This window comes from Anthonomus grandis, chromosome 5 (genome assembly GCF_022605725.1).
Source record: "Anthonomus grandis grandis chromosome 5, icAntGran1.3, whole genome shotgun sequence".
Taxonomy (NCBI): domain Eukaryota; kingdom Metazoa; phylum Arthropoda; class Insecta; order Coleoptera; family Curculionidae; genus Anthonomus; species Anthonomus grandis.
Genome location: NC_065550.1, coordinates 5,671,842 through 5,699,841, shown reverse-complemented (window position 1 = coordinate 5,699,841; position 28,000 = coordinate 5,671,842). Strand labels below are relative to the sequence as shown.

Sequence of the window (28,000 nt, the reverse complement as noted above, 5' to 3'; positions counted from 1 at the left end):
ATGTATCAGCACTTTGTCCACGTCAATGTAGCCTATTTCAAAACATGTCAGAAATTAACGCGGACACGATAGCAAAAACACAAAAATCTTTAGGGAAATACGTGAAAAAACCCGCATTAGGTGAAAAACTGTTGAGGAAACCTCCGTTTAGGTTTTTACACGACGTAATTCGGGCTGTTATTAAAGAGACGGGGTTTTTGAAGGGACTGTTTACCGAAGTTGAACTAAATTCCGAAAATGTTAAGGAAAAGGAGGCCAAAGTGGCCTTCTTGAATAAGCTCATCGATGCTGTCAGTAAGTATTTCATTTTTACAGATTCTTATTTTGTTCTCATATTAAATTTTGATGTTTTTTTAGAAACTGTTTCAAAAACTGAATTGAAAGTGCGTTCAAGCAAAATAGTAGCGGGTCTTGAACCTACGGAAACGAACATTTTATTGCAAACAATCGCCAAATGTATCGACAAGAAAATCGATACAACCGACTATGTCAAGAAGGTGAACTCAGGAGAAAATTTAGCCCATGAAAAAAGTACCAAGAAACCTGATAAAGAGAAAATTGAAAAAAAGACAAGTTCCCGGGAAAGCATAAAGAAAAGGGACCTAAGTAAAACCAGAGAAAAAAATGTAAAATCCACCCCAAAGTCTACTGATAGGGAAACAACGAAAGATTCGACGCGGAAAAGTAACAAAGAATTGTCTCGAAAAAAGACGGAAAAGGAAGACAGTTCAAAAAAGCAAGAGTCCAGTACAAAAAAAGTCAAAGAGCAACCTATCAAGAATAGTAAAGCTCAAGAGGAACCAAAAACTCAAAAAGATGCAACAGAAGAACCGTTAAATATAAAAGTTACACCAAAAGAAGAAAAAACCATTGAGGACAATAAAAATGATATTCAAACTAGGAATATTACGCCAGAACAAAATGATAAGACTTCAGAAAATGAAGAAAATAACCAAGAACCAACTTCAACAAATGAGGTTAGTTAATTAAATTTTCTGAAATACATTTTATTAAGTGTCTAACTAACATTTTCAGGAAGTAAATATTCAATCCACAATACTAAACAATTTTTCAAATGTCAGGCAAAGCAGTGCTGGGCTGGTGAGACCTAAATCTGCTCGCCCAAAGAGCAGTGGTACAAGTAATAATGAGCGCCAACCACAATCCATAAAGGCAGATGATAAAAAACAAAAAGAATTGAATTCTAATAAAATAACTGGTAAGTGACAAAACAATATGAGCATACCATCGTGCCGCAAAAAAACTGGGACATTAAAATTTAGGTAGGAAATTGTCTTCTAGTCTTTTATAGTAAATCGCATTCCGTCATGGACCTTAGCAACAGAATCAGAAACGAAAATCAAATTTTTACAGTCGCCCAGATAAGTTCTGCACGCAATCTATTTTTTTGCATATTTAAGGATTAAATCTGATTTTAAACATCTAAAATAAAGTTAAAAGAAAAACTATAATTACATATAGACAAAAAAAGTGTAGATTTCATTTTTTTTTCGGGATCAAAGATAAATGTTTGTAAAATAATAAATAACTTAAATTAACCCAAATAGTTTAAAAAATTGTAGTAATTAGTAATAATTTTGTTACACCTTCAAACTTGGTGTATAAATCAAAGATAATAAAATACATGATATATCTCAGAGACATGGTTTTTCAGGGGATGAAGGGGTGTAAGCCACCCCCAAATAACTTAAAAAATCGTAGTAATTAGTAATAATTTTGTTACACCTTCAAACTTGGTGTATAAGTTAAACATAATAAAATACACGATATATCTTAGAGACACACGTTTATTTACGCATTATGAATTTTTGGAGTCTTAATAATTACATATTTAAATAATAATATTGATACAAAACATTTTTATTTTTCGATATTTATTTTTATTTGGAACACATTTTATCAATAAACCAAAACTAAAAAATATCTTTTTTATACTTAGTACGCGCACCGTCGTTATCAATTACAGCTTGCAAACATCGTGGCATACTTAAAATTAAGTTTCTGGTATACGAGCCCAGACAACTATATATTGGAAGTAGTCATTTTACGAATAAAATTCCAGTTTACCGTAATTCTTTTAATAAATTTTTTTTTATTTAAAAATAATAAATTAACAAAATTTTTTATTGTTTAGAGAATTATTTTTAAGGTTTAATAAAATTTTGATGTTAAATAATATTTATTTTAATTGTTTGATAATCAAAAAATGAAATGTTGAAACGAAAATGAATGAAAAAAACTAAATGTTGAAACATGGGTTGCTTTTGCTCAAATTTTTCCAGTTTTATTAGCATGACGCGAAGATGGCTTTGAATAAACAAAATTAAGTAGTGCGTTGTCAACAATAAAAATTTTGATGCGTTACTTGACCATTAATAATCAATTACTGTCATTTTTATTATGAGTAAAATACAATAATGGCTCGTGGAAAACCTACTGATCTAAAAGTGTGAGAAATTATTATCCGGCAGTACCATAAAGGGAAAACAATGCGAGAAATCTCCAGTGAATTAAATGTTGCAAGAACCACTATATTTAATATAATTAAAAAATATGGTGATCTGCCAATATTGGTGTTCGCGGCAAAAGTTCAGGACGTCCAAAAGTTGTTTCTCAAAGAAATGTAAGGAACTTGATTAAAATTTGTGAGTCGGGAAGAAGAGAAATACTCTACGAGAAGTAACTGCAAGGAATAGAGAAAGTGGGATAAATTTTTCCAGAGAATGCTACCGTGGATATATTTCCACAAGAGCGGTCTTAGTTTTTATAAGGTATGTTTAATAGGCTGTTCTGTGCTATATTATTTTCATTTTTCTCATTTTTTCGCCTAGGCCAAAGAAAAATCATTGTTAACGGAGACTCAAAAAAGGAATCGTTACATTTGGGCCAAATCAAAACTCTCGTGGACCAAAGAAAATTGGAGCAAAGTTATTCATAGCGACGAAAGCAAATTTGATGTCTGTGTCGGAAATTATCGAAAGCCTGTGATTCGGGACAAAACAGAAGCATTCCATAAGGATTGTCTTAAAAGGACTGTAAAGTTCCCACAGGGCATCATGGTGTGGGGTTGTATGTCAGCTAAAGGGTTGGGAACGTTACACTTTATTGATGGCATAGTAAATGCAGAAAAATATCAAGACATTCTCGAACATTCGCTTTTGCCAAGTGCAGCAAATTTATATCCATCTGAAGATTTTATCTTTCAACAGGACGGTGCCTCATGTCATACTGCTAAATCTACCAAAAAATGGATGGGGAAACATAATATGAAAGTTTTGTCACACCCCTCTAGCAGCCCGGATCTCAATCCAATCGAAACACTTTGGCACAAAATGAAGCAACGCCTAAGAAATAGTCCGCAGCGTACTTTGCCACAACTACGTGCTAAACTACAGGAAATATGGGATAGTTTCACCCCTGAATTTTGTGAAGGTCTAGTTGGTACAATGCCTCATAGAGTTCAGGCTGTTATTCAAGCTAAGGGCGACGTTACGCCTTACTAATTTGTATTTTCCTTTTTTAAAACTCACTTGTTCCAATATTTAGTTGTCAGCATTTTTCAATTATTTACCAAGTAATTAAATACTAAATAACTTAAAATATATAAATAAATTATAAAAACAATATTAAACATTATAAAAAAGCTTGTTTATTTTATATTTATGATTAAAAAAAAATTTAATAAAATATTTTCGCTAAATGGGCATTTTATTTCAAAATAACTGCTTGTTCCAACATATAGTTGTTAGGGCTCGTATTATTCGGTTATTTGGTCCCATGCGTCATCGATCTTTAGGCGTAACTCATTCTGATTTCTAGGCCTAAAGTTATCTTTATACATATATTTTGCCATTTTGCCCCAAACGTTTTCAATTGGGTTGATATCAGTGCTTTTCGAGGGCCACGGCCAAACTTGAATTCGTCTTTTGTCTAGATAGTTTTGAACTATACGGGCTGTATGTATAGGAGCATTATCAAGTTGGAAGATAAAATCTTGCCCATAGACTGCACCAACCGATGGCATCATAACATTGTTCAAGATAATGCAATATCCTAAGGCATTAAGCCTTCCCTGCACTATTTGACAAACGCATGGTCATCTAAAACTAATCTAGGCCCAAACGTTTACACTAGAACGTCCACTTTGATTAGTCTTATGTGTATATCTTTTATCATATCTGGTATTAGAAGGCCTTTAAACGCGGATTTTGCTATTATTGCACGATTGAAAGGGTTCTTCATCCGAAAATATTACCGTTTCCCATATGTTGTTTTGGTGTGCATATTGATGGGCAAATTCTAATCTTTTCTGTTTGTCAAAAATATTTTATTTGTTGCAACTTTTAATTAATAGTCCGAATTTCTTATCCTACTACAAGCTGTATTAGCAGAACCAGGAAAATGCGTGTCTTCTTTCGCCTTTATTGCTGTTTCAAACGGATTGTTTCTTAGAAGGCCAACTAACTCTCTATCTTGAATGTCGTTTAAAATTTTTGGTCGACCAGAACCTGGATTTCTTACAATAGCTCCATATTCTGCAATTTTTGCCTTAGCTATGGAAACGGTATTTTTACTAATGCCCAATTCTTCTGCGATTCTTCTTATAGGAACTCCATTCGTCAGACGAGTGTATATTATCGCTTTTTGTTGAGGAGATAATGCAGGCATTTTGAAAGAACGATTTTGTTGACGCGGCTGTCACAAAATTAAATTAACTTTGACAACATCAAAATATATATTATTCTAATAGACCAAGAGATTCAGGAAATTTTGCTGTTCCAGTTTTTTTTACGGCACGATAGTACATAACTAAATTTATACTGCCGAAAAAACTCCCTACCTGCTGAAAAGGAAAATGTTTAAGGTTTTTAATCAAAAATAGTTATGCAGAAAGCTACCAACCTACACGTTGCCAGATATTGGGTTGGGTGCGTAATCAGGTTATTAAATACATGCTCTATGTTTTGCAAAAACCTACCACCCCAAGAAAAAATGCATATACTGTTGACAAAAAAATATAGATATTGTCAACCCGTGAATGGCCACCATTTTGAACATTTAATTTAATTTTTGTTCTTTTTTTATTTGTTACATGAATCGTGTTTGGTGTGAATTGTTGGGTACTCCCTCGGTCACTTCTGCCAGTCTTTCGGAATCCCCATGATTCTTCCAATTAATCAACTCCAATAAATAAATACATAATAAATTTGTAGGGAATGAATGGCCGCGAAAATATTCTAGCGACTTATATATTTAGTGCAAATCTTGAATTTAGTATAAAAAAACTGCATCTCTACCTATTTCTAATATAATATCAGATCGTTATTTGGTTCACTTTTAATATGACAGTACATAAAGATAAAATGAAATATCTAAGGTATAGAAACTATAATAATATTATTAGCAATATTTTCTTTGAACAAGAAGCTTTTCAGGTTCCACGGGAAATGTTTTATCATTCAAATAACATTATTATTAAAATACATATTTTTAATACTAATATCAAAAATTTAATTAATAAATATGCATCATCGTAATTCAAAAAATTACCGGATAGGCTATATACTCCATGTATCCTCAGTAATATTAAATTACATATTAATTTGAGAGATTAAGCTTATAAAAGATGTTAAAAAGTATAAAACGGAAAATTGTACCAATTACTGTCATAATTTTAGTAATAATGCCATAATCAATGAAAAGAATACTTTCAAAAAATACTGTAAACAAATTAAATATTATACATTTCTAATTTAAATGATGGTAATATATTTAATGACTACTTTGCTTAATAAAATAATTTACCTGTTAGTACTTCTAATGACCCCTTTCCTTTTTTATCAGAATAAATATCTCAAACGTTATTAATAATAGGCTTAGTTTCAAGTTAATAGATCAATCAAATCTAGTAAAACTAATGATCTTACTATGACTTATACTGATGTATCAACTCTGTTGGAGATTATCTTTCTATAAGAGATTTAACCTCATGTTTACGTTTATTCAAAAAACCGCCTTTAAATATTATTATTACGTGTATTTCGAAAAATACAGTTCCTGACTTGTGGAAAAAAGCTATAATCAAGCCACTAGAATGTTTCCGATCCTAAGGACCTCTAAAATTTAAGGTCTATTTGTATTTTACCGCTTGTTCCCAAAATTTTGGAAAGACATTTATAATCAGATTATAGAATTTTACGATTCTCATATCATTACAAGCTGCCAGTCCGGTTTTCGTTTACAATTCAGTACAACTACTTGGATTATTAAAGCATTTAATACACTTAATCATAATAATTTTTTAATTTTTTTAATTTTTTAAATAACATATTATGTTATTTAAAAAATTGCATTGATTTGCAAATTCCTATCTTTGTGATAGATTCTGTTGCGTTGTTATTAAAAGTCAACCCTCAATTTCAAAATCAAATTATGTATATTTAAATACTGGAATGCCACAAGGATCTTTATTAATTTCCTTGTATGTGGCTGATATGGAAACAAAATTGCAGAATAATAATAATAATAATAATAATAAAAATAATAATAATAATGATAATAACAATCTTTATTGAAGTATATGCAAATACAATGAAAAGGCAAGAGTGCAGTTGAACATAATTTGTTCAACTAGTATTCTTTCAGTAAAATAAAAGAAGATCCTAAAGCTAACAAATTCAAGAAAAAAAATTTTTTTTTTTTTATAATCTATCATAAAACTAGATGATGTGTGGGTACAAGATTTGATTATTGGCGGATTTAGCTATTAAATTAAGAAGATTGGGGCAAGGACGACGATACATAGTTTTTAATATGGTTAGAGAGACTATAGAAGAATAGAGCAGACTTGTAGGGTAGAGGGTAGACTATTAAATACTTTAGTCAGGTCATATGTAAAAATCTCTCGAATTTTGCGGATTGATGTCTAGGTATGATGATCCCATTGAATCGCAAATTAAGGGTGTTCACATCTGTCCTGAATGTGATTTTTTGAAACAAGTATTAAGGAGACTTTAACTTTATTATTTTATTATACAATACACATCTATGAATAAAACGTGTGTGTTTCATATTTACCCACCCGGTGGCCCCCAGTTTATGACTTGCTGGTTCTCCACGGCAAATTCCATGCATAAATCTTAAACAATATTTTTGAACTCGTTCTATTTTCGCACAATACTCCGCACTTAAACAAGGTCCATAAACAGCATCACAATGATTAAAAACAGAGAGAACCATTAAATCGCATAAAACTTTTTTAGTTTTTCGATAAAGGAAATGTCTGGAGGTATATAAGGCACGTAGGTTCCCTATACATGCACATAGAAATATGTTTTCAAATCTTAATTCGTTACCTTAAATAAGACCCAAATTTTTGCATTCTATTTTCATAGGAAGAATCTCATTATCAATCTTTAACATAACTCTTTTAGATGTTTTATATCAATAGGTCTGCCAAAAAACATTACAAATGATTTACTTGGATTCAAGTGGAGAGCATGGTCTTTAGAAATTTAGTATAGTGTGCTTAGATCTTCAGTTACAGAAAGAAAAAATCATGTGCTCTTTTCTTAGGATCCAATAAAATTCAACTAGAAATAGCAAGGAATAACCAAAGAGGATCCTCTTAAAATCCAAAATAAAAATATACCAGTACCAGCCTAGTGGATGAAGCCAAAAATTTAGGATTGATTGTTATTAGCAGCTTAAGCTTGTTAGCCCACGTAAATAAACAGACGAAATGGATTGAGAAAATAAATTCAAATTGTTTCCACTAAATACTCTCCCAATGCGGCGGCCAGATTTGTTTTTAAAGTCATCAGGGTATTGGACATACACCCTCTCGTGATTCGATATACCCACTGAGTGCCCTGAACCAGGTAACACCGTCCAAATGACTGCAGAAATAGTCAATAGTGGTCGATGAAGAGGACGAAATACGAGTGGGTGCATTAACATGCATATTGAGTGCAAATGATTTGAAGATTCCATCAAGAGAAATTCTTTGCGGTAAGGAAACCTCTGAATAATTAATATTAAAATCTCCAGCCAAGATAACACGCGAGTGAATAGGGAGCTGGGACAGAAGACAATCTAACCTGTCAAGAAACACACTGATATCCCCAGCGGGCGGGCGGTATATACAAATAACGTACATATTAAACAATTTACAAAAACACACCGAACACTCAAAAACTCATTTAACTGAGGCCTCACCAAACTTACTATCAACAGTACAGAAAAAGTTTTGAAAATGTCTCCTAATTAGAACAGCAGTCCCTCCATGCAGAGGGTTTTGTCTATAATAAACTGACAGTGGTACATACTCATCAATACAAAAACATTCATTAGGTCTAAGCCAAAGTTCTGTTAATATAACAATGTCAGGAAAATTAAAATAAGCAAGCAGAAGTTGAAGCTCATTCACCTTATTCCGAAGGGATTGAATATTTAATAAAAATGCACTACAATGCTTTAATTTTGATATTGCAGTTGAATGAAAGGGAGCTTCAATCTCTACGGTCTCATCTATAAAAAAGAGTCAGAACCAGTCACACGCTCAGACGCAGTTCTCACGCTTTCGACAAAATTAGGTGATATATTTAGTTTTAGATGCTTAGAATTATGCAGTGGGTTTAGAAAATATTTTTTATGTGACCATGTAATATACAAGCCAAATGATTAGCATAATTGCATTCAAGTATTCGACTTAGGTCAATGTTGTTTTTATGGAAAGCTTTATATAATGACAGATTGCTATTATATACAACACTGCAACTTGGTCCAAAACAAGGGCTTGTCATAACGAGGAAAGTAGTGTGTTTACAGGGAATGATAAAATCGTTAATAATAGATGTAGGAGAATATGTTCCGTTCAACCACAAGATCACTAAATCGTTCTTGGTAAAATTGGAAGCAAGAGCAGAAGCAGTTAGTACCAAACCACGAGTCAAGCAACCAGGTTTTAGAAATATTGAATGTTGTACACATGTCCCATTTTGTTACGTAAAAGCTTAATAAACAATATATTATATTTTCCAGCCACAAACAGAAGCTTTGGACGAATATCATCATGTTTATTGATCTCAGTACGCATATTCCTAGAGTCAGTGACTGTTGATACCACCTGCTGAGTTTTCAAGAGTGTCTAAACGACATTTTTTAAATATTTTACATTTTTTGGTAGTTTTAAATATTCATACATATTTATATAAAATTGTTGATATTAGCCGGTCAAGGTGTTTGCGATAGATTTTAAGCTCACGTTTGCTATAAGTTCGCAAGGTCGAAATTAGTAAATAGTTAAAATTATGATTACGATGCTCACCTTGATTTGTATAATTACCTCGAATTGTTATCTTAAGACTGATATAAATAGTTGTTAATTTTTGTGAATAAACTAGTATTGAATTCTACAATCAAGTGGTTCTCTACTCAACCTATTACGGCCAAGCCACCCTTGCCTGTAAACCTATAGTGAGGCTGCTATAGGGTAATAGGGAATAAAAAAAGGTTTAGGGAAAAGCCCTAGATCTTTTCAAATCTCCAAAATGTGGCTTTATATGGTGACTCTTATAGAAGTCACCATCTCTTCATTAATAGAAGAATACTCATCAACATCTCTTTGTAGCAAAGAAATATGATGCTTATATGCAAGACTCTCCTTTTCTATAGCGTGAATGTCGGTAATTAGGTCCTTATTTAAATCCGTTAATTTGTCCATTTTGAGTGAAAGATCCATTTTTTCCCGTTTCCAGAGACTTTACCAACAAATTCAGATCATGTTCCTTAATTTTAAAATTATCAATTTCGTAACTAAGTTCGTCATTTTTTTTATTGAGAATATCAAGTGTCGATGAAAACTTTCTTTCCGCTTCAATCACTTTATCTTCAAAAACCAGACTATTTCTACGAATTCTCTGTAAGTGTCTATCCTTTTCCCTAAGTTCCTCCATCATACTCTCAATTTTCTGTTCGTAGGCCCTAGTTTGAAAAAACAAAATAAAAACAACAAACTTCTTTAACGTCTTAGAAGCACTGTCTATATTCATGCAAGGTTGCGGGAGAAATCGTAATAAAGCGATTTCATTGGCAAAGCGGAAAAGGAGAGGTTTGATCTGTCAGCGCGAATGGATATAGCAAGTTTTGCTTGGGAACCCAAATTTCATTGCGAGATTTGAATGGCTTTAAGCGAGTTTTGCTGCAAAATTATTTTACTAAAGCGTAGAGGGTAGCATAATAATATTTTGCAATATTTTAGCGACATTTTTAAAAAAAAGTGGATAAGACAAATTTTGCTTTGTGACGCCTCAATTTTTTTATTGCAAAAATTAATATTTGATGTATATAAATAATTAAAATAGATTTTTAAGAGTGTATCGCATTAGTCCTTTTTTATTCAAATAGGATATTCGTATCGTTTCTGCTAAAATCAAAATACATACCTATTTGCTAAAAAATTAACAATGTAATTTAGTGAGTAACACTTTGCTTTTTTTTCCTTCGATTAATTTTTTTTTACTTATTTACTCCGAAAAAAAGGCCTATTATAATATTAACCAATTATTAGAGACTTTGTAGATTGACCTGAAAAACTGGTTTTGTTAATAAGATTTGTTTATCTTTTATAACAAAACTTTTTTGACTTGATTTCAATATTACAATATAAATAAAAAATGGTCTACTTTAGCGCGCCCATCAAGCAGTCTTCGACCACCAAGCGTGCGCCCACCAAGCGCCCGTCCAGGAGCACCCAGATTGCGTCCAGATTCAGCGGTTATGTTGCCGGTCAGTGATCCTATTCCAATGGGAAATATCAATGTTATCGTAGAGCAATTTGATAATGTTGCTGATGAGGAGGATACTGTTGTGATACAAGTAAGTAAAAATAATAATAATAATAATAACGTTTATTATGTACCATGGAAATTACATAGAATATAAACTTACAGGTGTATTCAATAATTGAGGTAAATAAAAGCTAATGTATCAGACTCCTGCATTGAAAATGCAGGTTCTGTTCTACCTACATAGCTACAACATAAAAAACTTTTTAAACTAAACTACTTCTTAAATAAAACTAACGAATTAAACTAACAACTAATAAATTAAACTAACTACTAGATATAATGTACATACATTACATCTAGGTAGTTGATGATTTGGTACAGATTACAACAATACAACAATTAAATACGGAAGAATATATCTAATACTAGCCATTCAATTACAATTTATAAACAAGAAAAATGAAAAATAAATCTTCTAGCTCTAATATGCATGTCACTGATTATCCAATAAGATTTGCCTTACTTTTGTTTTGAATCTATAAATGGAATTCGAAATATCAGTTATATCGGGTGGTAGCGCATTAATGATATGAGAAATATTATAAGAGAATGATTTTTTGAAAAATTGATTTTTGTGTTTAGGAATAGTTAAAGATTTACTTCTTAAATTTAAGTGATGAATGTCTGTCCGAAATGTAATTTTGTTGTATAGGTAGGGAGGACTGCGGTATTTAATAATTTTATAAAATAGCCACTGGAATGTAGCTTACGTCTATTAAACATATTAAGCTACTTAAGATCATTAAGCTTATGTGATACATGACCTCGCCTATTAGTGCCATAAATAAAACGAATACAAGAGTTTTGCATTTTTTGAACTCTATAGGAGTCTTGACCATCTAGGCAAGGTCCATAAACCACATCACAATGATTAAAATTTGACAACACAAGAGAGTCGCATAGCTCACGTTTAATATTCAGATCTAAGTAATGTCGATGAGGGTACATGGTTTTTAGAGCACAATACGACTTTTTAAGGTTATTTGATATGTGTCCACTAAACTTTAGCTGTGAATCGAGTGTTAAACCCAAGCTCTTGGTGCTCTCAACTACTTGAAGTTTTTGATGTCCAACAAACAAAGAAAATTCTTCATAAATAGTCCTTATTTGAACGATACTTCCAAAGAGAATAACTACACATTTTTTAGGGTTTAATTTTAACATATGCTTACTAGAGACTTTAACAAGTGCATCAAGATCAGCATTTATATGGTTCAAAGCAGTTAAATAATCAGAAGGTGCAAAGGAGTGGTACAACTGCGTATCATCTGCATAGAAGTGATACTTACAGTATTCAAGATATTGAGGAAAGCATGTTGTATAAATACTAAATAGTAGTGGCCCCAATATACTACCTTGAGGCACCCCATTAAAAACTGAAAGACGACTTGAAAAGGTTGCATCAATTTTTACCATTTGAGACCTATTACTTAGAAATGACTTTATTAAAGCTATAGCATGATTTGAGAATCCTATGTAGTGCAGTAAGGCTAGCAATATTTGATGATTTAAAAAATCAAAGGTTTTAGTAAAATCTAGCAATACCAGAGCGGTGACTTTGTTATTATCTCGGGCACGAAAAATGTCATCGGTAATATCTGCCATTGCTGTTGCGCAACTATATCCACTGCGAAATCCAGATTGCTTAATGGGTAATATTGAAAATCTATTAATATGGTTCCTTATTTGTACATCCAATACGCGTTCTAATATTTTAGACATAGTTGGTAGCACACTAATGGATCGAAAATGTGTATAGTCAATAGGGTTACTTATTTTTGAAGGGGTAAGACAATGGCTTCCTTCCAACAATTGGGAAAATAGTTAGTTTCTAAGCATTTATTTATTATGTGTGTAATATATTCGCAAATATGAGGACAGCAAAGCTCAAGAAGAGTTATGTTAAGACCGTCTGATCCAAAGGCTTTACTTTTTATTTTTTTAATTATGTTAAATACCTCATAATTTTCCACTGCTCTGAACTGCAAAGAGAAATCTATGTCACTTTTTTTATTGGTTGAATAAAAATTTAAAAGTTCCTGATCTAAAGGCTGGTTTGAGATAGTAGAGTTTATAAAAAAATTGTTAAATTGATCAACATCATTAAACTGCACCGGAATATCTTTTTTCTTAGACGGAGTTAGTTTATTAAGTTCCTCCCATTTTTCTCGAGTACTGCAATTTTTAAATTTGTGCTTATAATAGGCTTTGCGTTCCATTCTTATTGAAGCTGTTGTTAAGTTTCTTAATGATTTATAATATTCCCATTTTTCTGGACGTTTAGTGCGTTTAAACTGCTGAAGAGCTGCATCTCTTAATTTCTGCATTTTCTTAATATTCTCTGTAATCCAGGGTAGGAAAGGTTTTTTAGGTAATGTAATTGTTTTAAGAGGAGCGTGAATATCAAATAGGCTAGTTATAGCGTTGTTAATAAATACGACTTTTTGATTAACATCAACGATATTTTAAACATTATTAAACGGTATCGATTGAAGGTCATTTTTAAATAGGTTATAGTTTATATTTTTTAGATTTCTAGAAATGATAGTTCTTGGTTTATAATTTAATTTGGCCATTTGTATCTCACAATAGACTACGAAGTGGTCGGAAAAATCAGAACAGATAACACCAGTGCTTTTAATTTGGTCATAATTAGTGACTATTAAATCAATTAGGGAACTAGAAGACTTCGTGACTCTGGTTGGCTCCATTATAACTTTCAAATTAAAGGGCTCAAACATCGAAACTAACTTTTTTGTGAAAAGATTATCGCATTGTAACATATCAATATTAAAGTCTCTTATACAAAATATGTTGTTATACAAAGAAAACAAGTTAGAAACAAGGTCCTCCATTCTGTTTAAAAACTGCTGAATATTCGATCTAGGTGGTCTATAAATTATTCCAATAACAAAATGTTCTTTCTTTATTGTAATTTTTGCCCAGATACATTCTAAAAACTCATGACTCTCAGAAAAGAGAATTTCAGTTTTAAACTGATTTCTAATATAAAGAGCCACGCCGCCCCCGCGGCCATACGCCCCATCGCATCTTTTTAAGGTATAATTATTTAGTTTTATATTATTGTTTGGTATATCTGGACCTAGCCAAGTTTCAGTCACACCAACAATGTCGAAATTATTGTTGAAAATGGTAGTCTTAAACTCGTCCAAATGCGGAACTAGTGATCTAACATTAATTTGAGAAATACGTAAAGACATATTGTACCTACCCTAAACAATTATTTGAAGTGAGACAAAAGAAAACCAGAAAAAAAGAACTAAAAACTTCTTCTTATAATCTTAAAACTAAGGTTTACTAAACTAAGACTTATTCTGTTCACATGCAAAAAATAATGTACACCTTTATTTTGTTTTTTTGCTTTTTGTTCCTTTTTCTAAACTGGAGGTAGAAATGGTTCTAGCGTTCTGGTAAGAATACGATTTAAAACCGTGGGAGTGCTGTTTATGACGATTTCCTGGCTCTTTCCTGATTTATTTTGATTCTGATTAACCCTGATTGGTGGAGCTACCTGAGAGGTCTTAAGTGGTGATTTTTCCTTTTCAGTATTGACACGGGATGGCGTTGAAGGTGCACTATTGTTACGAGTTAGCTGTTTCTTATTTATAAAGAATTCTGAAAAGGATACCTCGTCGGCCTCTATCAGATCGGTTACACTAAACACTTCTTCGTTAACTATTAGTTGGTTCTGTGATATTTTTGCCGTGAAACCTTTACTTTTGGCTAATTTAAAAAATTTGTAAATAATTTTTTGCTCTTGCTGTTGTTGGGCAGTTAGATCATTGGCAATTGTAATCCCAGTACCCTTTAATTTATATAAGTTCTTCAGTACCGATTTCTTATCTAGGAAACGAGTAAACCTAATAATAACTGGTCTATTGGCCTTTTCTTTTTTGCCAACTCTGTAAATATTGTCAATACTTTGCAGATTTATTTGACTGACAACGTGTCACTTAACAGTTGATAAATTATGTCTTCCAAATTATCTTCATTTTCTTGCAGTCCAAAAACGATAACTTGATTCCTCTTACTGGATTGTTCAATCCTTTGCAATTTTTTACTAACTTCCAATTTTTTTACTTCCAGTTCCAAGATCCTATCTTCCAAAGATTCTATTTTTTCTTTAAAATTCTTCAAATCATCCTTTATAGTCTGCACATCTATCTTAATAGCATTACTTTGCAGCTTCACCTCTTGCAATAGTTGAAAGATCTGTTCATTAGTTATGGGAGACATTTTGCTTTAAAAGTACTGGCCGATTTGCTTGTATAGTACGTCTCGCTGACCGGTATGCTACTATCAGATTCCTTAAGATAACAATGACTTGGAACTTTTTACAAATTAGAGGTGATAGTTTATATTGTTTTGATTTTTTAAACCTTTTATTTATAAATGAAAACATTTATTAAACTTATGAAAACATTTAAAAACTTAAACAGATTTTTATAGTTGGTTGTCTGGTATGTAACGAATTAATATCACTAACTTTTATGTTTTAATTTTTATTAGAACTTAGCAAATATATTACTTAAGGAGGAGCAAAGAAAATTAAGTTTGTTTTATTGTTAGACCTACTATGTCTATATTGGTGCTCGTTCGTTATTCACATTTTTGATAACTTATTCCAGAACGCCCCAGAGGGAAATGATCTAGGGGAATCCGATGGGTTACTTGAGTCCATTACCAAGAGCGAGAACAAGGGGCAATTAGTCGAGCAAATTTTGGAGAAAATTCAAGAAAACGAGGATGGAGTTAAGAAGAAGGTCGAAATTGATTGGGAGCAAGACGGTATGACATTACTTTAGTTATTACTATACAGGGTGTTTCAAATTCGACACTCAAGATGGGAATCTCGGAATCTATGAGCCTAATAATATGCCGTTTACAAAATTTTCAAATTGGGTTATTATTTTGGCTTCAAAATTTTCTTATCGTCCTCGATGGCGTCGAATAAAAAATGATAACGTGTGTTTAGATCACTTAGGGAAAAGCGTAAATACTACAAAAAAGTTGCCGAAAAAAGTCATGTAACGTGCGTAAATTGTACAGATAACTACCACATCTCTTGCGCTTTTCGTATTTCGGGGCTGCAGGTGGTTAGTGGCAGCAGAAATCAAGTTTATTGTGGACCATGTGCAAAAAATGTGCGGGAAGAAGAAATAAACAAGGCAGTTTTGGCGAAGGATGACGAAGGGTACGTGTCACAAGAAAAAGCACGAAAATGAAAAAAAAGTCAAAACAACCGTCCATTAAGGGATCAACACATGTCATTCTATTTCTGTCTGGCTTGTAACCAGATACAACGGAACAAAATGTACCGGAATATATCAACCAGAAACAGAACTCTGAAGAAATTGACTGCAGAAGTGAGAAAATAGATACAAAATGTAAAAAATACTGCAGCTCCTTTAAAGTAGCTGTACCTGTAGAGCAACGAGCGAAACTTCTATGCTCTAGTTTCTGGCCACAAGGGATAATAATTAACCATTTTTTAAATCTTCAGAGAGTGCAGAAACCCTAAAACTAAACCTACCCAAAATAGTGCCTAAAATAAAGGTGCTGCATGGAAATGTTCAGTGGCTTAGAAACAAAAACAATGAACTGAAAGCTTTTGTCATAGACAAGGACATTCATTTGATTTGTATTACTGAACACTGGCTCACCAGAGATTAAATGTAAAGTATGCAAATAGAGGGATATACACTGGCGAATTTTTCCACCCGATCACAGTTCTCTTGTGGTGAAACCCATTATACCAAATATCTTTCCAGTATTATTGTTTTAAATGTAGACAGTCACCTCATTGTCGAAAAATGTTTTGAATCTTTTATTGTTTGAAAAGATTATAATATTGTGATCATTGCAATATACCGATCTCCCTCAGGGGATTTTGACACCTTTTTGGCTTCCATGGCGGCAGTTCTGGATCAGATAACTCCTAATAAGCATATTGTTCTGGCTGGTGACTTTAATGTAAACTTTCTGAAGTTGAATGACCCAAACACACGTAAACTCCGTGACCTCCTTCATAGCTTCAATCTGGACCAGACAATATTTGAGCCCACAAGGGCTGATAACTGCCTTGACAATAAATTTATTGAACATGGGATGGGTCTAGCCAATACAGGGATCTAGGGCATGGGTTTTTCAGATCACAGAGCACAGATTGTTGAATTGTCAGTGGGAGGTGCATGTGAACGTCTTGGTACGAATAGAGTTCTCTGCAGACTGATAACTCAAAAAGGTATGTTTGAATTCTATAATGTGATATCAGAGTATGACTGGAGCTTTGTGAGTGTAGAGGCCATAGGTGTAAATGAAAAGTTTGATATATTTATAGGAACGCTTGAGACTGCGTGTAAGGAATGTTTTTCCTGAAAAAAAATATGTGAGAATGGGTCAAGCATGAAAGATAGACTGGTGTACCGAGGAGCTGAGGACTAAGCGGGATCAACTAAATTTTCTGAAGGCACTTAGTTGCCAGTACCACCATGTATACTATATACAGGGTGGTTCATTAAGAATCGGCAATCTCTGAACTGGAGATACTACACACCAAAATATGGCGATTGAGCTTAACATGTCTTATACAAATGTTGCAGGTTTACGAGATACAGGGTATTTAAAGTTGGAATATTGGTTTGAAATTTCTTAATAATTTTGTGTTGTTAAGCAGTATTGTGTTGAAAATTGGCGACTTTAATGTGTTTTGACATGAAAATTACAAATTTTGTGGTAAACTTAGCATTATTTATACAGGGTGTAACTAATCAGTTATGGCTAAAACGACTAGAAAATCTAAAAGGCAGTTCAATTTTGAAAAGGTACTCTATTCGCTACTTGTTTATTTCATGTAAGTTTTTCAGTTTTTAAGTTATTTGCATTTTAAACATTCAGCGTAAAAAATCCTAAGCCACCGTTATTACATTGGCTTTATAGGAATTTATTCTTTTAAAATAGTACTATGCTGGGTAACAACAGTAAAGATAACAAATAACAATCAGTAACAATATTAAAAGAAAACTTCAAAGTAAATGCTCAAAATACCCGCCTTCCACTTCAATACACTTTGTAAGGCGTCTCCTTAAAGATCTTTGAATATTAAATAACATTTGTCGATTATTTTTGATAATATTAGCAGCTTCTTGGATTTTCTGTCGTAATTATGCGATGGAATTAATTGTATCTTTGTAAACCATGTCCTTCATGTGTGACCATATTGAGAAGTCTAGAGGGTTTAGGCCTGGACTTCTAGGGGGCCAAACCAATTCACTGCCACGCCCAATCCACCCGTGAGGAAAATGTTCATTCAGGTATTGCTGTTTTGGCAGAGAAAAATTATTAATAGATTAGATTAGGAGGAAGTTCAAAAGGACCAATTAAAAAAACTAGATATCACACCAAACCAAATATTTACCTTGAATTCATGCTGAAAATGGCTTTGCCATGCCTTTAAAGCATGTGGATTTTCGGAGTCACATCTCGTCCAGTTAACGTCGCCTCATCGGTGAAAAGAAGGTCATTAAGAAATTCCTGGTTTTTGAATTGTTTATCTAGCATAAATTGAGGAAACTGTAAGTAAACTGATAAATCTTGAGCTAGCAAATTTTGGAGTATAGTATATGGACGGAGAATCTCTTGCTTTAAAATTCTCCAGATAGACGATTGCCTTATTCCTGTTGCCGTACTTAACCGACAAGTACTGAGATCTGGATTTTCCGAAATACGAGCTAAAACCTCTTCTTCATCATCGACGTTGATATTTTTTGGAGCACCATTTAAGGTTTTAGGACGAAAACACCCTGTTTCGCCTAGGCGGGTATAAATATGTCTGGACAGTTTGTGATTGGGTTGTCTTTGATTTGAGTATAATTCTAAATACCTTCTGGCTGCACCAAGTCCACTATAATTTGACTAAGTAAAAACGCAAATCATATCACGCATTTCACTGTTGCAATATTCATTATGACGTGGCATTTTCTTATTTTAGAATTTTTACTACAAATAATATACTCTTACTTAGCGACAGTAAAATAGTTATATAATTTCTTTACAAGAAAAACTGATAAATGCTGACACAAGCCTACTTGAAAAAAAGTCAATGTAATAACGGAGGCTTAGGATTCTTTACGCTGAATGTTTAAAATGCAAATAACTTAAAAAGTAATAGTTACATGAAATAAACAAGAGTACCTTTTTTATTCAAAATTGAACTGCCTTTTAGATTTTCTAGTCGTTTTAGTCATAACTGATTAGGCAAACAAGATATGTTGTAATTTACCTAAGTAACAGGGTGTAACTAACGCGCTGTACAAATAATGCTAAATTCACTACAAAATTCGTAATTTTCATGTCAAAATACATAAAGTCGCCAATTTTCAAGACGATACTGCTTACAATCACAAAATTATTAAGAAATTTCAAATTAAAATTCCAACTTTAAATACCCTGTATCTCGTAAACCTGCATTATTTGTATGAGACACGTTAAGCTCAATCGCCATATTTTGGTGTGTAGTATCTACAGTTCGGAGATTGCCCATTCTTAATGAATCACCCTGTATATAAAGCAAACTTATAAGCACTTTAAATCCCAATATAAAATGGATCTCCATAGAGCTAAGGTCGCAGCGCATGATAGTGTCATTAGTTCCTCTAGTAACCAAGCTCGAGTTATGTGGGATATTATAAATAACCAAAGAGGCTTAAAAAACCAAACACATCATCATAACTTCTCACCTGACACATTTAATCAATACTGTATGAACATTGTCACCGATCTGATTAAGCACATCCCACCTATCAATAAAACTCCTCTAGACATGATTGATAACAGCTTCCCCGAATATCAATTTAGATTTTGTCAAGTTACATTTAACGAAACACGGACATAATAAATAAATAAAAAAATAGCCGTGTTGTATATATGGACTTAACATAACATTAATTAAAACCATTAGGAATATTATTATTCCTACCTCTCACTAAATTAATTAACCAATGTACCAATGAATGTGTGTGTCTTTCCTTCAGTTTTGAAACATGCAACAATAGTTCCAGTCTATAAGAAGGAAAATGCAGAACAGTCTGGAAATTACAGACCCATAGCATTACTACCAGTTATCTCAAAAATATTTGAAAAAATGCATGGCTCTTCAGCTAACTCACTTTTTTTAAAGCAATAAATTGGGTCGAGATCTTATTGCTAAATTCAAATGTAATTTAAACTATTCGAATTGGACTATGATTATTAGGCCTTATAACAATAATATTATTATACCGATTCAAAATAGTATTTCTGAAGGCTCAATAGTTATTCCAGCTAGGTGTGAGGTGCTAAAGGAGGGCGCCCACTGAATTGGATCGGCTCGGTCGGTTCGGCACGTTCGGTCCGTTCAATCGGTAACTAGCGCCACCGAACATAAACTAGAATAGAAGGATCACTCTAAGCGCCGCCCAAAATGTTGCCTTTCTCACTCGCTTTCTGATGCTACTCTTTTTTGCTGCCCGGTGGCGACTGCGTTATACAGGGGCGTCTTCAATATTAGAACTATAATAGCGTTGTGCGGAAATTTTGTACTTTAAAAATGCCGGCGATATGTTGCGTAGATGGCTGCAGGAGTAAAAGGGGATATACATTTTTTTTTAAATAAAAATTGATTAGTTTACAGAAAAAAATACACGCTTTTCTTCAGTATTTCTTAAATATCTCGGAAAATTGAGATCCTACAAAAAAATTCAAAAAGTGTCAGCGATTTAGAGTACATATTTTTTTTAAATCGTGATTTTAATCTAAAAAAATGCAAAATTTTTGGTAATATTCTGTTATTAGTGGTGGTTTTTAATAGTGAAAGCTATCCGATTTATTATTAGTTGCATTGCAATCATTTGAATGATTTTAGCCACTTATACCGTCTAACCATACTTAAAACTGCATTTTTTTCGTCATTAAGGGTGGTTTTTAAGGGTTTAAGTTTCAAAATATTGATGTGTACTATAATCTCCAATGTAAAACTATATTTATTTTGCATATTTATATGAATTCTAGGTTATAAAACACCTATTTTCGTTTTATTTGAATTTTAGTGGTTTGTTCTTTCATCCCCTATTTAAAAAGCAAATAATTAGGTATTTAATAAGTTTTTTTTATTTAACTGCCTTTTTATATTTCACTGTTACCGAGTTCCATATGCTGAGTGTTGTTATCACATTATTATGTAAATTTTATTAAATATTTAAAAAATTGGTATATTAACGAAGTTATTATTAATTAAGTGTATGTAATATTAGGTAGGTAGTTTCTTGGTCAGTTAAGAAAAGAGCATGAAAGGAACGTAAAGCTAAGATTTAATTGCGTACATTCTAATAAACTTAATTTTAAAGCTATCTACCAAGTGTTTTTCTTACAGTTATTTGTTCAAAAGAGATACTTAATAATATTCTTTCAATTTCATTTTAACAATAATACAAAGTGCCTTTAATTTCAAAAAATTCCATATATTACACGCTGCCCGCCGCGATGTACGAAAATATTCCTTATTAAAAATGTTTCAAACACCCCCCGTATCGTAAAGGATTGCCGTCGAAACTAAATAATGATTTACGACCGCGTAAAAAAAGTCGGCACTGTTTAGAAGTCCCTACTTCAAACGGCCGCAAGAGAGTGAACCTACTGTCTTGTTCTTTATACTGTGCTAGCGCTCATACAATCGGCAAAACGAAGACACGACGACGTTTAAAAGTGGTTCGATTATTATGATTGCAGTAGCCTGTGCTCAAGTAGAAGCGGTAGAAAAGCGTAGGAGATTTTGGGTGCATATTTTTTTGAAAAAAAGAGATTTCGGAGGACGAAGCAATGTGTTTTAAATATTTTAGGATGAAAATATGTTCAGGGTGATTTTGTATAGTGTTATGCCGCCTCCGTCCTCTTAATTTTTTTATATTCCACTATTTAGAAAATAATTTAAAGAGGATGGTTGTATCATTAAAAGAACTGGTTTTTGCGCCATCTTAAAATTATTTTAGCTGAATTGCGCCTCAACGTTGATATCCTGTCAAATTTCTGAACTCTACTTTACAAGATATAGATAGCCGGCATTCGTTGTGGGACACCCTGTATAGAGTTAAATAAAATAAATTATAACATAACATTCCAACGTGCATTTGAATGCGTGAACTATATAACAAGCTATCTTTGGAGGATACAGATGGCGTGCGAGTAGTTAGCATCGTCTTCGCACACGCTCCTTGATTTTTGTTGTTTATGGAGTCATTACCTAAGTTTATTAAATAATTTTCAAAGTTTTGTCATAAGTGCAGCACAGTTAATATTAATTCCAAGTAGTTGGGTTAAAATAGTTCCAGTGCAGTGAAATATTGGTGTTTAACTGATTCCAAGTTGTTGTTCCTGTCCGCCATAATGGGATTCTCATCTACTGACCTGCGCGAGATTAAATCGCAAGTAATAAGCATTTTTAACGACAAATTTCTGCAAGAAATTGTCAATAAAATAGTCTCCCGCATTGAAAAACAGTTTGAAGAGAAGCTAAACTTATTAAATAATGATTGCTCTGTCCTGGTGAATAGGTGTACTATTCTGGAGGATAGAGTCCTTGAGCTGGAACGGGAAAACATAAAACTGCGCACCACAACAGATTGCGTTGAACAATCCCAACGAAACATGAATATACGCATTTTTGGGCTGCCCATGGATGTAAACGAGAACCTGCATTCAAAAGTAACCGAATTGTTTACCGAACAGCTAAAAGTAAATATTAATAGATCGGATATAAAAAAGTGCTACCGTGTTTTGGCCAAGGCACGCAATGATAGTCCTCCTGCAGTTCTCGTGAACTTCGGTAGTGATATGGCTCGTGTTTCGGTACTAAAAGGTCGCAAAAATTTGAAAAACAGTAATATATTTATAAAGGAAGATTTAACTAAAAATCGCCTTTTTCTACTTAATAAGGCCATTGACTTGTTTGGTGTCAAAAACGCATGGGTCCTGAATGGAGTTATTTATACTAAGTTTAACAATAAAGTGCATCGTATACCTAGTGAAAGTGACTTAATTAAAATAAAGTCTGCTTAGCTTAATAATGGACAGTAATTTAATACGTTTTGTTATTGTTATCAATACTCATGCAATTTCGATTTTCGGTAAGAAAATACTTTTTAACCAATAACTTAATCATAATTACAATTTTATTTTGTGTTGTTTGGGATAAGAAACAGTTTTTCTCTTTTTTTTTTTTTGTTGTTTAATTTATTTAATTGCATGAAGTTATTACGATTTTTGCTTAATTTTTTTGCTTGGTTTTGGTTCTATATGAATAATTATTATTCTTTACAAAATAATCCCGGGGCATTGTGTGGAAGCGCTGTTTTGTTTTCTATTGTTTTGTTTTTAGGCTAAGCTATTTATTATTTATATATACATGTATAATGAAACACTGATATATTTTCGAGCTTGCATAACATTAAATTTTTCCGCATTTTTCCTATAATTATACATACATATATTATTGTTAATAAGAATCAAATTGGTTACTGGATGATGACTACTAGTAAATTCAAAGTTGGCCACTTAAACGTAAGATCTATCTTTACGGGTTTTGCTGAATTACGTGATATGATAGAAGCAAATAATTTTGAGATATTTTTGTTGTCTGAAACTTGGCTGTCTGAGAGGGATGATTCTGACGCATTTAAGATTCCGGGTTACCAAATGTTTAGAAAAGATAGGGTCGGCAGGGGGGGAGGTGTGGCTGCTTTTGTTAAATGTACATATTAAGTTGATATATTGACTTTTGATTTTAATATTAATCCTAAACTTGAATACCTTGTTTTTAAGATTAGGTTGGGAAATAAGTATTATGGCTTTTGTGTTTTTTACAAGCCACCAACGCTAAATTTTGGTGCATTAACCGCCGACTTTGATAATATATTTTCATGTCTTTATCCTGCTGTAGAAGAAACTTTTTGTTTAGGGGACTTTAATATTAATTTATTGAGTCTTCAAAATCCACTTACTACACTTTTTGAAAACTACAACCTACATCAAGTAAATGAAGAGCCCACACGAGTAACGGCAAATGTAACTACTCTTTTAGATGTCATATTTGTTTCTAATGTGCTGTTGGTTTCTAAAAAGGGTGTGTTATCGGCTGATGCCGTATCCGACCATAAAATTATATATTGTGAATTAAATTTAGCAAAAATAAATTGTAGTCAAAAAATTGTTAGGTACCGTTGTTTTAAAAATTTTAATGTATACAATTTCAATGCAGACATGCACAATTTGCCGTGGGATAATATTTTTTACGAAAATGACATTAATATGAAGATATATATGTTTAATAATTTTATTTTAACCGATTTTTTTCGATAGGCATGCGCCTGTCCGAGAATCTCGCATTACTAAGCCTAAAGCACCATGGCTCACAGAAAACCTAAAAATCTTTATGAGACAAAGGGACGATGCCTTGCGTATATTCAAACAGTCAAAACTATTGGAAGATTGGAATACTTACAAAGGTTTAAGAAATTTTACTTTGTCTCGGGTTCGGAGAGAGAAGAGGAAGTATATCGATTCACTTTTTTTAAATAAAAGAGAACCGAGTCAGCTGTGGAATGCACTAAAAAGTTTTAATATTTGTAAGAATAAGGATGGTCTAATTCCGTCGTTTCTCTCTGATCCCAATGAGATAAGTAATTTTTTTGACTTAACTGCGCAAGTCAATCCAGGCTGTGAGGAAAAAACGTCTTATTATAATAATAACTTTTATAGAGATGCGAATATGTTTAGTTTCCATTTAACGAGTCCGGATGAGGTTAACAAAATTTTAAATAATATAAAAACAATTGCGATAGGATGAAATTTCTTCATTAATGCTTAAGTATGGTAGCCCCTTTGTTGACTTGTACTTAACCCACATTATAAATTGTTGCATAGAGATAAGTTACTTTCCTGATCAATGGAAAACTTCAATGGGAAAACCTTTGCCTAAAATGTCTACTCCTACAACTCTTAATGACATTCGCATTATAAGTATTTTGCCTGCCGTTTCGAAAATTTTTGAAAGAATTCTTTATAATCAGATATATAACTATTGCTTATCTAATGAAATAATACCAAATTCACAATGTGGGTTTAGGAAACATTTTAACACTTCGGTAGCACTTTGTAATGTAACTGATGACTTATTTAGAGCTTGTGATAAAAACATGCATACCGTTTTAGTGCTGTTGGATTATTCTAAGGCGTTTGACACCATTAACCATAATTTGTTGTGCGCTAAGCTTAAGTATTACGGTTTTAATAATAACTCCTATTTGCTTTTAAAATCTTCTCTAATAGATATCAAACGATTTTTTCCGATAACAGAAAGTCTGAACAAGTAAGTATTAGTTGTGGAGTACCGCAGGGTTCTATTTTGGGTCCTTTGCTTTTTATAATGTATACCTCAGATGTTTTAAAATCGCTTAAATATTGTAAGCTTCAGGCATTTGCTGATGATACGCAAATTTATTATTGTTTTGATTACAGCGACTATAAAGAGGCCGAATCACTCATAAATGAAGACCTGCAAGCACTAGGCTTAAACTTAAAAAATCACAATTTAAAATTAAATCCTAATAAGTCCCAGCTTATGATATTTGGTAACAAAAATCAAAGAGAGTTTTTAAAATCTAATATAAATATTAATTTCGATAATACAAGATTGGAATTTGTAAACAACGGTAAAAACTTGGGGGTTATTTTGGATGAACAATTAAGATTTAAGGAACACCTTAAAAAAATTTTTCAAAGAACTTTTATGTCCCTGAAAACATTGTATAATAACCGCCATATGTTAAATGTAAAGTTAAGAAAACAATTATGTGAATCCCTTGTACTGTCTCATTTTAATTATGCTGACGTAGTTTATGGGTTTTGTCCAGATTTGAAAAGTCGGGTAAGAATTCAAAGGGTCCAAAATGCTTGCGTTCGATTTGTTTATGGACTCCGAAAATTTGACCATGATTCTTATTTATATAGAGATATTAGATGGCTTAAAATGGATATGCGCAGGATATTACATTTTGCAGTGTTTTTATTGAAAATAATTAATGACACATCTTCCCCTGTCTCCCTTAAAGAAAGACTAATTTTTCGGGACACTGTTCATGGTTTAAATATAAGGTTTTCTAAAAGAATTACGGTTCCACTTCATCATAGTGCCATGTTTCAGAGGTCATATTCTTATAATGCAGCAAATATTTTTAATAAAGTACCAACAAACCTAATTAATTTATCAATTCAATCTTTTAAAATAAAATTCAAGGAACATCTATTTAATTTGCAAACCAATGGAGATTTTTTTAGTGGCTTTTGTTATTTGTGCAATTTTTCTGGAAAATTTAATGTTTGTTATGCAAGTTTCTTCTAGTTTCTTCTAATTGTAATATTTAATTAATAATTTATTGTAATTTACTAATTAATTTGCCTAAGATAATTTTTTTTTTTAACTACCTAATTTATTTACTGATGGTAAAGTATAGCTTCTGGTTCAGTAGAGTAGCTCTTTAAAGCTAGACTGCGCCAGTGGTTTATGCTACTTTTTTTCTAATAATGTTTTTTTTTCAGCTTTTTAATAATGTTTTTTTTTTCTCAGCCATGTTTATGTAATTTTAAAAATAAAAGGCATATTTATTTATTTATTTATTTATTTTTGTAAAAACATAAATTATATTCAAAGCAAGAGTTGTACACCACTTAACACCAGAACGAGAACTTTCACACTCGCACATTTCGCCGACCAAGTTGGCATCCTCAGATAATTAAAACTGAGTTTTAAAATCTCCTGATGATGCCAACTTAATAAACAGTAAATAACGAAAACACCGATTTAAGATATAATAAATGACACTTACCAGAACATCCAGTTAATTTGGATACTTCCTCCCAAGCGTTTTCTTTCCTTAAATTATCATGATATTATGTGTTTTGTTTATCATACAATATTCTAAAACTGCGAACAGCTTCGATTAAAATTTCACTTGACATATTTATCAAATCAACGGTTTTTAAAATTCTTTGAAACGGTTCCTCACTGTATGCGAAAAAATGATAAAATAGTCGCAGGCTTTCAGTGCAATCGGTAAAAGTTGCCCTCCCCACAATATGAGATCGTCGCCGAAGAAAACCGAACCGACCGAACGTACCGAACCGATTGTACCGACCGTGCCGAGACGGTCGATGCCGATTCAGTGGGCGCCGTGCTTAAGAAAGATAAAAATCCTACAATTTGTTAAGGACGATTCAGTGGTAGAAAGTGCGGACTTAGGCCTGGTATCTTTGTTGCGAGAACTATTGTCTTAAAAAATTCCCCTATCGTTAAGATTATCAATACAACAAGCGAAAACGTTACTTATAATAATAATAATAATAATATTCAGCTAAAAACGACAAGCCTAGCAGAATTTAATATCTATAAAATCGATACAGAATATAACGATAGAAATTCTAGTCTCATGACGCAGCTGTATGTTAAAGATGTACCTGAGTTTGTCAAAGAAAAATTAATTAACTTATGCAACGGATTTTCAGATATTTTTGCCCTTAAGTCAGATAAAATAACAGTTATTAACCATGTATATTAACACACAAAAAGAGAAAATAAATTATAATTTTAGGTCTTTTTTCTGCTCTAGGTTTGAGAGGTAAAGATGCTACCACTCGCGAGGTAACTCAACTGAGATCGCTGATTCAAAACCTGACAAAGTCGGCAAATCCTTTAGGAAAATTGATGAATTACCTACACGAGGACCTAGAGGCCATGCACCGAGAATTAAAAACATGGACCGACACAAAGAAACAACTATATATGGAGATTGAAAAGCAAAAAAAGTAAGACTTTATTCTCCATTTATGCTTTTAATTTTTTTTGTTAATTATTGTTTAGACTCGCTGTAGAATCAAGTAAACCACTACTAGAAAAACTGGAGAGACTAAAGGAAGAGACAAAAAAACAAGAACAAGAAATATTAATTGTTAGATCCAATATCCTTAGAAATGACCAAAAAATATCAGAACTATTAGGGAATAAATAGGTTTCAAAAACAAAT

At 32.5% G+C, this 28,000-nt stretch overlaps 1 protein-coding gene across 1 annotated transcript; it reads left to right on the top strand.

The window, feature by feature from the left end:
* The first annotated feature begins 1 nt into the window (after position 1).
* LOC126736892 (TRAF3-interacting protein 1) lies at positions 2–27,999 on the top strand. Its single transcript, XM_050441512.1, has 7 exons — positions 2–294; positions 358–977; positions 1,036–1,219; positions 10,712–10,899; positions 15,521–15,680; positions 27,587–27,782; positions 27,838–27,999. The coding sequence occupies exons 1-7, from the start codon at positions 45–47 to the stop codon at positions 27,983–27,985; spliced, it is 1,746 nt and encodes a 581-aa protein (XP_050297469.1). The 5' UTR covers positions 2–44; the 3' UTR covers positions 27,986–27,999.
* Position 28,000: the final 1 nt, after the last annotated feature.

What these genes read in the sequence shown, in the direction of transcription:
- LOC126736892 (XM_050441512.1), top strand. Translation starts at nt 45, where the DNA reads ATGTCAGAAATTAACGCGGACACGATAGCAAAAACACAAAAATCTTTA. An exon ending in GAATTCTAATAAAATAACTG is followed by an intron (nt 1,220 to 10,711) that starts GTAAGTGACAAA and finishes GGTCTACTTTAG; the next exon opens with CGCGCCCATCAAGCAGTCTT. An exon ending in GAGATTGAAAAGCAAAAAAA is followed by an intron (nt 27,783 to 27,837) that starts GTAAGACTTTAT and finishes ATTATTGTTTAG; the next exon opens with ACTCGCTGTAGAATCAAGTA.